The 10,576-nt window shown below is 47.1% G+C and overlaps 1 protein-coding gene across 2 annotated transcripts in view; it reads left to right on the forward strand.

Moving 5' to 3' along the window:
* Bicd2 (BICD cargo adaptor 2) overlaps positions 1-4,762 on the forward strand; it is a 47,379-nt gene extending 42,617 nt beyond the window's left edge. The window contains exons 7-8 of one of the 2 annotated variants that reach the window (XM_075969710.1): positions 1,145-1,355; positions 3,048-4,762. In XM_075969710.1, coding sequence (XP_075825825.1) covers positions 1,145-1,355; positions 3,048-3,053 — 217 coding nt within the window. In that variant the 3' untranslated portion in view covers positions 3,054-4,762. Of the gene's footprint in view, positions 1-1,144; positions 1,595-3,047 lie in introns of those variants that run through there. The other variant, XM_075969709.1, reaches the window with a different exon arrangement.
* Positions 4,763-10,576: the final 5,814 nt, after the last annotated feature.

Genomic DNA, 10,576 nt, shown 5'->3' on the forward strand with positions numbered 1-10,576 from the left:
CCATCCACTTCCCGCCTTTCTATCAGGGGAGGGCCAAGGGAGCTTTAGGCTTGGTAGGTGTGCAGCTTTCCTTCCTCTCCCATGAGGGATCTCTGTGGCCTGGGAACCCCTTAAGGGTTGTCTAGGCTTCCTAGCAGGGAAAGAACAGTCTTAGGGCTGGAAGGCCTCTTTGCCTATCACCCTTCAGAGTCAGGTGCTGCCACCAGCTGGTCTAAGTTGGGATGACAGGATGGGCCAGGGTTCTGCACCTTTCCTCTACCTGGGTGCTCCCAGTGTCTTAGCATCCCTCCCGGCAGGCCCCTGCCAGGGCAGCAAAGACAAGAAGAGTTCCAGGATTTCTCTGGAAGTTTTCTCCACTGGGCCTTAGAATTTTTTTTATTTTTTTTAAATTTATTTATTTATTTATTTTTGAGACAGGGTCTCACTATGTAGCCCTGGATGGCCTAGAACTCACTATGTAAACCAGGCTGTCCTTGAACTCACAGAACTGTCTGCCTCTGTCTCCTCAAGTGTTGAGATTAAAGGTGTGTTCTCCATGCCTGGTTTAGAGAGGGTTTCTATTGCTGTAATAAAACAGCAGGGAGGAAAGTGCTTATTTTATCTCATAGTCTGTAGTTGATCACCTGGGGAAGTTAGAGCAGGAACTCGAGGCAGAGGCCGTGGAGGAGAGCTCTTATTGACATGCTCAGCCTGCTTTCTTAAAGCTCCTAGGACCACCAGCCCAGGGATGGCACCACCCATGGTGAACTTGGCCTTCCCACATCAATCACTAATTAAGAAAGTGCATCACAGGCTTGCACACAGGCCATTATGATGAAGGCATTTTCTCAGTTGAGGTTCCCTCTTCCCAGATAACTATAGCTGGTGTCAGGTTGGCATAAAAACTAGCCAGTACACTGCACTCCTTCTGCCCACTCCCCAAACACACATACAAAAGAAACAAACGCAGTGACACAGAACTGGGGGTAGGGTTAAGGGCTACTCTGTTTGGGTCATGGCCTTATTCTGAAGGAGCCTTTGCTAAAAGAAACCCAAACAAGCCTCCCTAGCCCTGGCTCAAGCTCCATCTGAGAGTCACTCTGGAGTGGGGTCCTTGGGACCTGCCTTTCCTTGTCTGAGCCTTTCAGCTGTGCTGTTTCCACAGATGTGATGAGTACATCACACAGCTGGATGAGATGCAGCGGCAGCTGGCGGCCGCAGAAGATGAGAAGAAGACCCTGAACTCTCTGCTGCGCATGGCCATCCAGCAGAAACTGGCACTCACCCAGCGGCTGGAGCTGCTGGAGCTGGACCACGAGCAGACCCGCAGGGGCCGCAGCAAGGCCACCCCCAAGGCCAAGCCAGCCACCCCGAGCGTAAGTCACACCTGTGCCTGTGCCAGCGAGAGGGCGGAGGGCGCCGGGCTGGCCAACCAGGTGTTCTGCAACGAGAAGCACAGCATTTACTGTGATTAGGGCTGTGGGGCGCTGCACACCGCTAACGTCTGCTTCACCTCAACTAACCCAGTTGCAGTGGGACAGCAGTGCTAGGCCGGTCTTAACGTGACTAACGCACGGAGGGCAGCATTCTAGGCGAGCGGCAGCACTGGGACACATCTGTCACCAGGACACTTTGAGCTTTGTTTTGCTTCTCGCCCGCAGCCCCCTCAAGGGTATCCTGTATCAGTTGCTGTCTTTTGGGGTGGTGGTATCAGAGGTCTGGGTGGAGCTGCTCACCTTTGGTAGAACAGTGAGGTGAAGTGTTTTCCAGGGTCCCCAGGCACCGTTAGGAGAACCCGAGGTAGAATCCTTCCCTGGGCACATGGGCAGAACCCGAGTTGAAACTTGCATGTTCCTCGCATGTTTCTAATGTCAGAGCTTGAGAGCAGTTCTATGAGACTCGAGCCTCTGTGGTAGGAGCAGCCCGGGGCAGCTCTCTGTGGCCAGCGTGGTCTCATGGAAAGAGTTCCCTGTGTTTCCTGCAGCATCTCACTGCGAACCATATTCAGGACAGAAGTGCAGAACTTCCTCCAGTCCCAGGGGGAACTGACCCCAGAGGCTGCATGAGACCCTCACAGTTCAGACACAAATAATCATCGCCCAGGAGGACAGAGCTTGGCTGCTTAGGGTCTCATCTCTGAGATCCGCATGCTGCTCTGCCCTGTGAGGTGACAAATTGGCAGGGCCTGAGGTCCTAGGTTTTCTTTTTTTAATGAAAAAGTGTTCCAAGTGCCTGGCAAGACCCTGGTCCTTGGTGCAGCCTGTTCTTTGGTACCTGGAGACCCATAGCCCATGCTCGGGTCTTTTCCTGGAAGTTGTCAGACCCAAAGAAGCAGTGTTTGGAGAAATGCTGGTGAGCTCTGCCAGGTTGCACTGGCACAGCAGAGCCCAGCTGTGTGCTGGAAGGACTTCCTGTGGGCCCGGAGCTGTGCTCAGGACCGGCTGGTAAGAGTCATGTGGTTCTCAGTGCAATTTGGGGCTCCTTTTCCAGAGGCTCTGTCAGTGCAGAACTGTGGCATCAAGCGTTTGCTTTAGTGTGCTGTGAAGCAGGACTCTGCTCAGTATTTCTCTCCCAGACTTCCATCTCTGTGACAGCTGCTAGCCTGTCACCCTGTGGACAGGTGTCTTTCACAGTTTGGGACACAGCATTTCACCTGTGGAACACAACATTGGTCCCCAGCATGGGACCCTGTGGTCTCTCAAACAGCTTTCTCTTTCTTTTCTCTGTGTGGTGCCTAGGTTGTTCCAGTCTCCTTCAGATTCTAGACACCACACAGTCATGCACTGAGGGTAGAATAGGCCACATGTGTCCCTTGCATGTCCGTCCTGGGAATGGCTGCCCGCATGCCCACCCACCTTCTGCCTTTCTTTTTCTTTGGGCCAGGACACAGCTTTCCTTCCATCGTCTGGGGCTTTGCAGGCACTTGGAGCCCCATCCCCTAACACACACGCAGGCCTCCTGCCGACTAATTTGCTCGCTTACTCCCAGAACAAGAGCTTTAGCGTTAAGTGCTATGGAAGTGGCAAGTGACTGGTTTCTAATGCTGTCTTATTTTCTCCTGTTTTCAGCTGTAGAGTAGCTGCTGGGAGGATGTGGCCACCGGCCCTGTCACACTGCAGCCCCCTCCCCTCTCCCCTCCCATGGCCTATGCAGAGGAAGGAAGGGCAGCCTAAAGTCCACTTAGAGATGTTTGGATATGCCACTGTAATTCTTTTCAAATAGCATTCCCCAAGTTTTTAATGGGAGTTTTAAGGGAAAAAAAAAAAAAGCTTTACTGTTGAGAATGCTGTGAGCTGCTGCTTGGAAAGGCCTGTGTACGGCCGAAGAACCTGCTTCCACAACCACGGTCAGGCTCTCTAGGGGCCTGCTGGACAGCCTGCCATGGGGGGCTCCTTATTACACATGCTCCTTTTTTATCCGATCAACCTGTGCACTTTTGATATTTTGATATTATATTTGCTTCCTTAATTCCTTGCGTAGAGATGGTCTCCGATGCCGTGGTCCTGTGGCTGTCCGTCCTAGCTCAGGCGTGTTGATCTGGTGTCGACACGAGGCAGAGCTGTGCTCCATAGTATGTGTAGCTGGACTGCAGGTGAGGCTTCGACCCGGCAAGGAGCTGGCTAGTGTATCCACGCTGTGGTTCAACAGCCTGTAGAGGACACGGCATTGTGGTTCATGTTTGAAGTTACAGATTTTAAATGCCATGTTCATTAAGAAATCCAGGGTATTCCAATTCTGGGGTTTTTCATATTGTATTATTATTATTCTTAGGAATAGTTCAACGTAACAAGAAGAAAACTTGACCTTTGCTCTGGTTAAAACAGTAATAGGCACTTGAAAGCATAAATTATTGAATGAGTAGTATTACCTACAAATTCCGGAATTTTCTGGGTTTTAGGACATTGTGAAGCATGACTGACTAACAGAATTTTATACAACTGCACCAGTGAAATTCCAAATTGGAATTGTTTTGTTATTCTGGTTGTTGTGCCAAATTGTGGTACACTTAGAAAATTCTACAGTTGTCGATTTTTAGGGTGTTCTATTTCAACACCTTTTTGTTAGTAACCATTGCCAGTAGTGCCTTCATCAGTTACGGGAGGTGTCCCAGCCAAGGAAGTTCTCTACAATGGGCAGCGGAGAGCTAGTTGGGAATGCTGAAGGCCAGTGTGGACCAACAGGTAGGAGGGGGTATCTGGCTTACTTCGTACCTGGGCATCTGCATTGAGGGAAAGAGAACAGTGATTGTGCAAAATTCTGTTAGTCAGTAATTCTTCACATGCAAATTCAGGGGCTTAGAAACAAAACAAACAGAAAACCTGGAGTGTGCTTTGGGAACCAAATGGACTTCATGGGACAAGCTAAGCAAGCTGTGCAAACATCACGTTTGTGAAGGGCTGAGGGCGTCAGGAGAGCCGGCGCAGTCGGCCTGTGAGTAGGGAAGAGGGTTAGCCATAGTATTCTTTGCAAATGTGAAAACAAGACATTCTAGCTTCTCTTGCTTGGTGTAACTAATCACTGTTAATTTCAGGAAACAGAAGTCGCTAAACTCCTTAGCAAACTGCTTGCTAAGTGAGATTCAGGGTGTGGTCAAATTGGTACTAGTGGAGGAAGAGAAATTGTCCTCTGGCCTCCAAAAAAAGGGACAAATTATAATAATATAAATTGTTAGGAATTGAAGAATTCTGTTTCCTGGAATGAGCATTTCTTATTCCTAGTTGTTGGGACTCTTTGCCTTCTGTTACAGTGTTGATTCATACAAATATTGTTACATTTGAGATAACATCATCTGTATGGGGTATTTATTTGCAATGATGTCTAAGTACTGTATTTTTTCTGTGTGTTACCTTAGTGTCAGAATGTTGGTCTTTATTTTAAAAGTCATATGCATGTTCTCCTGCCAAGGAACCTTTACACAGACCCAAAGCAAATAATAATAAGCAGATGCCTTCAGTTTCTGAGAAAATGAGGCTAAGTGAGGAAAAGGCATAGGAGGGAGAAACTAGCAGTTGTGTGGCAGGAACGTCTCCACAGCCAGCGCACATAGGAAAAGTGGGCCTGGGTAAAGAGTCACATTGGTAGGACCAATAAAGAATAATAATAAAAAAAATGAAGCACATGTTTGCCCTCTGTGATTGCTTTTACTCCTGCGCCAGGTGACTGCTTCCAGTGTGTCCAGTGAGTCTGGGACCTCATACCGCCGTCCTGTTGGAGGGCACTGGGGGTGGGGGCCAGAAACAAGCTGGGCTCCATTCTCCGGATACAGGATGTGCCTCCAGGGTTGCCCACATCAGTCAGTATGAAGACCAGCAGCAAGGTGGCCGGAACTCACTGCTCTGTTACAGGACTCATGCCCATGAGCAACCTGCATTTCCTGTTGAGGAAGCAGTGGGTCAGAGGCATGGAAACCTGTGCTGGCTTAAAGTCTTGCTTGAAACCTGGGAATAAATAGATCTAGGGACAAGGGGGATTCATTTGTCAATATAATACTGTATTTAGCTGTAGGAGCGTGTACAGAGATACAACAAGTGTGTTGGAGTGAGAACATGGAACAGTGTCTTAACTCCTTGGACAGTAGATACCATACCATGGTGCTCTCTGGTCATCTCCACTTCTGGCAGTCTCACCTACTCAGGGTCTACTCCAGAAGCTTCCGACTGCGAGCATTTCCCTGCCCCTCGGAAGCCTCCATTCTTCAGCCCTCTAGGTAACCAAGAAGGAAAGAACTGCTTAGAAGTTAGGAGGGCATAGTGTGCTTGACCCTAGTTCAGTTCCCAGCACCTACATCAAGAAGCTTATAACAGCTTAATACAGCTCCAGGAATTCAAGGCCTTCTGGTCTCCATGAGCATGTATGCAAGCATGCACACATACACACACATACACAATTTAGAAAAAGATTAGAATGATACAAATCAGTCAGGCCAGCAAGATGGCTTCATGGGTAAAAGGTGCTTGCTGACACACCAGAAGACCTAGGTTCAGGTTGCAGAAGGAGAGAACCAACTCAGGCTGCCGTCTGGCTCCACGGGTGCATTGAGATTTGAATGCATGCATTCATGTGCACACACATAAATAAGTATGATTTTAAAAGGGAAAAATCAACAGACCTAAAAATCCTTTGAAAAAAGAGGGGAAAGGGCAAGAAGTTTAAAAAAGGTTGACACGCTTTAGCTTGCCTCTTTAAGAAATGATCAGTAGATATCTGAGAAGAAATTGAATTGGTAATAGAAATATTCCAGCAGTCTGGTACAGAAGGGGCTTAAAAATCGTCGTTCCATCCCAACAACAAGATGAAAGGTGAGGTACTGGACAAAAAACAGTTTTTAAGACCCATATGAGACAACTGCACCAAAAGTTGGAAAGACAGTTCGGTATGCAGAAGCCTCAGGTGGAAATGAGAAACGTATTATTAGCCCCCAGAGAAAGGGGGCTGGAGAAATAACTCTGCAGTTAAGAGCACTTATTACTCTTTCAGAGGGCCCGAGTTTGGTTCACAATTGCCAGTAACTCCAGTACCACGGTACCTGACCACCCCTTCTTGTCTCTGCAGGTACCCACACATATATGCAAGTAAGATTAAAATAAACCTTAAAAGAAACTAAAAATAGGGCTGCACTGGCAGGAACTGGCAGAGGATTTGGCTGAGTTGGTGACCAAGTTGGGTATTTGGCCGAGTTGGTGATCAAGTTGGGTATTTGGCCACTGCTGTTTTAATCAAAGTATTCGTGGTGCCGGTCCCTTGGGACTACTTATGATAAATGCAGTACTGAAGAAGAGATGGTTCAGAAAGAACGGGTCAGCTGTGGGGATGCTGCTGTGAGCCATGAGGCTCAGGAAGAGGACTGCGCTAGGGTAGGTCATCCTTCGATCCACAGGAGTGGAGCTGCCCCAGGACTTGCCTGATAAAGATGCTATTGACTGATTCCCGTGAAAATCTGCACTGCTGGCTTGGGCACGGTGCTCCTGTGAAGGTGAGGACACTGTGCCAAACCCCAGTGCTTCCTGAAGATGCTACTGTCACCTCTGTGGCTTCGAGGGCAGAGTGCTCATCCCAAGATGATCTGAAACGTTAGGATCTGTTACTGTTAGTCCCATTGGGTTTCACACTTTCCTGGTTCCTGCCACTCGTGATGCCCATACCCCATTCCTTTCATTTGGAATCATGGGAGGTATCTTTTCTTGCCTCACCTCCCAGATATAATTGTGGGGGCAAGAACCTGTTTGAGAGCTGGGTTGTGGTGATGCACTCCTTTAAATCCCAGCAATTGGAAGGCAGAGACAGGTGGATCTCTGTGAGTTTGAGACCAGCCTGTTCTACAAAGGGAGTTCCAGGATAGCTAGAGCTGTTAAACAGAGAAACCCTGCCTTGAAAAAACAAAAGCAAACAAACAGCCTGTTTGATTCACAACCGCAGAACAGTTTGCTGAATGAATGAGGCAGAACTGACCTAATGGCTGTAGATTTCTGAGTTGTTACTGGAATATCCTAACTGTTTGGAGGTTCCTAACGTGGAGTGAGTAGACTTTGCATGTAAGATACTCATAAACTTGAGTTCAGTGGAATGCCAGAGTCCAAACATTCTTATCCCCCTACAATATCTATGTTGGTACTAATTTCCAGTGTGTTGGTAGTAGGAGACGGCAAATGGGAGGTATAGGTCATGAAAGTGGAACTCTCACTAATGGAAAAACACCCTCAGCAAGTCAAGATCAGCCTGAAGTGGAGACTCTGTCAAAAATCAAAAAGTGGTTTCAGTCCTACAAGAAGACATAACAATCCTTGGCATATTGTCTACTTAACAATAGAACACCAAAAACACTTGAAAAAACTCTTAGAACTTTCAAGGGAAAATAGATGAATCCCGTATGGCACAGAGAGCCTTCGGCAGGAAATGGCCAGATCCAGGCATCAGTCATGGACCACATCTGCAATCCCAGCACAGAGGGGGCAGAGGCAGGAGGATTATGAGTTGTAGGCCCCCGGGCTACACAGTGAGTTTCAGGCCAATGTCAGGTCCTTGTCTCGGAAAACTCAGGAGCTGGGGAATGCAGCTTAGAGGCAGAGCACTTGCCTAGCATGCACAAGGACTCTGGATCTGACCCACTGCATGCATGCACACACGCATGCAGCACAGCCCAGGAGTTCAGCAGAAAGTCAGTGCAGATGTATGTAGTTTAGCTCCACGCCCCCAGTCAGCCTGAGGTAGTTGACATCAGAAAATTGAATTTTCTGAAGAAACATGGAATGTACACCGAAGATAGGCAATCCTGGCCCCAAGGTACACCTCAGATTGTGAGAAGAGAATTATATGGTGTGTGTTTTCAGTCCACAAGGAGTTAAACTAGAGATAATTAACAGAAGAAAGCTGGGAAGTGCCCAGCCATATTTGGAGATGAAACAGCCCTTCCGCAGAGCACAAGAGCAAAACAAGTCTCCACAGAATGTAAAACTGTATTGAACTAAATGAAGTTGAAAATACATTTTAACACATTTTGTGTTATTTAGCTAAAGCAAGCCGTGAAGGGGAAAAATAGCCAAAGGTCAGTGGGATAGGAAATAGGAAACCGGGACAGAAAATGACCAAAAGAGCTGGTTCTTTGAAAATACTTTTTAAAGGGAGGAAGGAAGCATCTAATCAAGTTAATTAAGGGCAGGCAGGTAAGAAAATACACAGTAGCCGGGCGGTGGTGGCACACGCCTTTAATCCCAGCACTCGGGAGGCAGAGGCAGGCGGATCTCTGAGTTCGAGACCAGCCTGGTCTACAAGAGCTAGTTCCAGGACAGGCTCCAAAAACCACAGAGAAACCCTGTCTTGAAAAACCAAAAAAAAAAAAAAAAAAGAAAGAAAAAAGAAAATACACAGTGGTGGTGTTAGAAATGAAAGAGGAGACGGCATTACTGTTCCCATGGACATCCAAAGGACAAGAGAATACTACAGTCTGCCCGCAAGTTCTGTAATGGATGAAATGGACCCATTCCTAGAATACAGTCTCCCAGTCTCTCACAAGAAGAGATGTTACAAGGGCAATACAAGTTAAGCTTCTATTAAATCAATTTTTTTCTTTAATATATATAGCTTTTTTTTTTAAACTGTATGGGCATTTTGTCTGCTGTAATCATGCATGTAGTTCCCACAGAGGCCAGAAGAGGGCATCAGATCCCCTGGAACTGGAGTTATAGTCAGTTGTGAGCTGCCATGTCGCTGTTGGGAAATGAACCTGGGTCCTCTGCAAGAGCTATTGGTGCTGTCAACCACTGACCCATCTCCAGCTCCTTTAAAAATATTTTTTTAATTATTTTTTGATTATTTTAGTGTGTGTGTGTGTGTGTGTGTATGTGTGTGTGTGTGTGTACTTGTGTGCAGGTCGGAGTCTAGAGAGGATATTGGATCACCTGGATCTGAAGTTATGGCCGTCTTGCTGCAAACCAAACCTGGGTTCTCTACAAGAGTAATGAGCAAGCACTCTTAACCACTGAGCCATCCCTCCGGCTCTATCAACTGATTTTCTTGATGCGGTTTTTAATTTTGGGGTTGGTGTTGGGGATAAAGTGCTCAGTGGCAGAATGTTTACCTGTTGTGTGGAAGGCCTTGGGTTGAGCCCCCAGTACCACAAAAATGTTATTTAAAATAAAATAAAAATGGCATAACTCTAAAACTTGAATCTTCAAAGAAAGGGAAGCACTGTAGGAGGAAAAGGTTGCCTTTTACTTGATTTTTTTACATCTATTTTGTGTGTGAGAGCACGCGTTACTGGGCGCTTGTGACGTCATAGGATAACTCCTGTTTCAAGAAGCAAACTCAGACCACCAGGTTTGCCAGCCACCTCAACAGCCTTAAACGAAGGTTTGGGAAAGAAAATCCTTTCTCGATGGATTGAAGAGTGCCCAAAATAATAATAGCAGTGGCCTGTTAGATTATTATAGCTCACGGATTGTACAGCAAAGATCCACCTGCCTCTGCCTCCTGAGTGCTGGGATTAAAGGCGTGCACCACCACTGCCTGGTGTAAATTTAAAATTTTTAAAAAGTTTTTTTTAAGGAAACTACTGAGAAGACAAAGCAATTGCTAAAAAAAATATTATTTTGTATATCTGATAATTGAATAGATGAGTAGTATTCCAATATATATAGCACCATTTCTGTCTTTATTTTGCTTTTTCGAGACAGTCTCATGTAGCCCGGGGTGTTCTGGAACTGGAATCCGCTCCTCCTGCTCCACCTTCTGAGTCCTGGGATACAGGCATACTTCATCTCACTGTTTTATGTAGTGCTGGGGACTGAACCCAGGGCTCCGTACTGCAAGCCTTCTACCTACTGAGCCGCACTCCTGAGCCCAAAGCACTCCTCCCTTCTAAACGTGTGTGGGTGGGCGGTGTGCATTGTGGGGTTCTCTCCTGTGTGGGTCCTGGGAACTCAACTTAGGTCATTGGGCTTCGTAGCATTTGTGCCCCACCCCCAAGTACTCTTATAGCGATGCAGTAAGATGGTAGGTGTTCAAATGGACGAAGACCGCCAAGGTATGTGGCTCAGAGCCTACTCCTGGTGCAGCGGGCTGTGCATTTAACCAAGACTCAAAGGTAAAAGGAGAGGAGGAA

Source organism: Microtus pennsylvanicus, chromosome 4 (genome assembly GCF_037038515.1).
Source record: "Microtus pennsylvanicus isolate mMicPen1 chromosome 4, mMicPen1.hap1, whole genome shotgun sequence".
Classification (NCBI taxonomy): Eukaryota; Metazoa; Chordata; class Mammalia; order Rodentia; family Cricetidae; genus Microtus; species Microtus pennsylvanicus.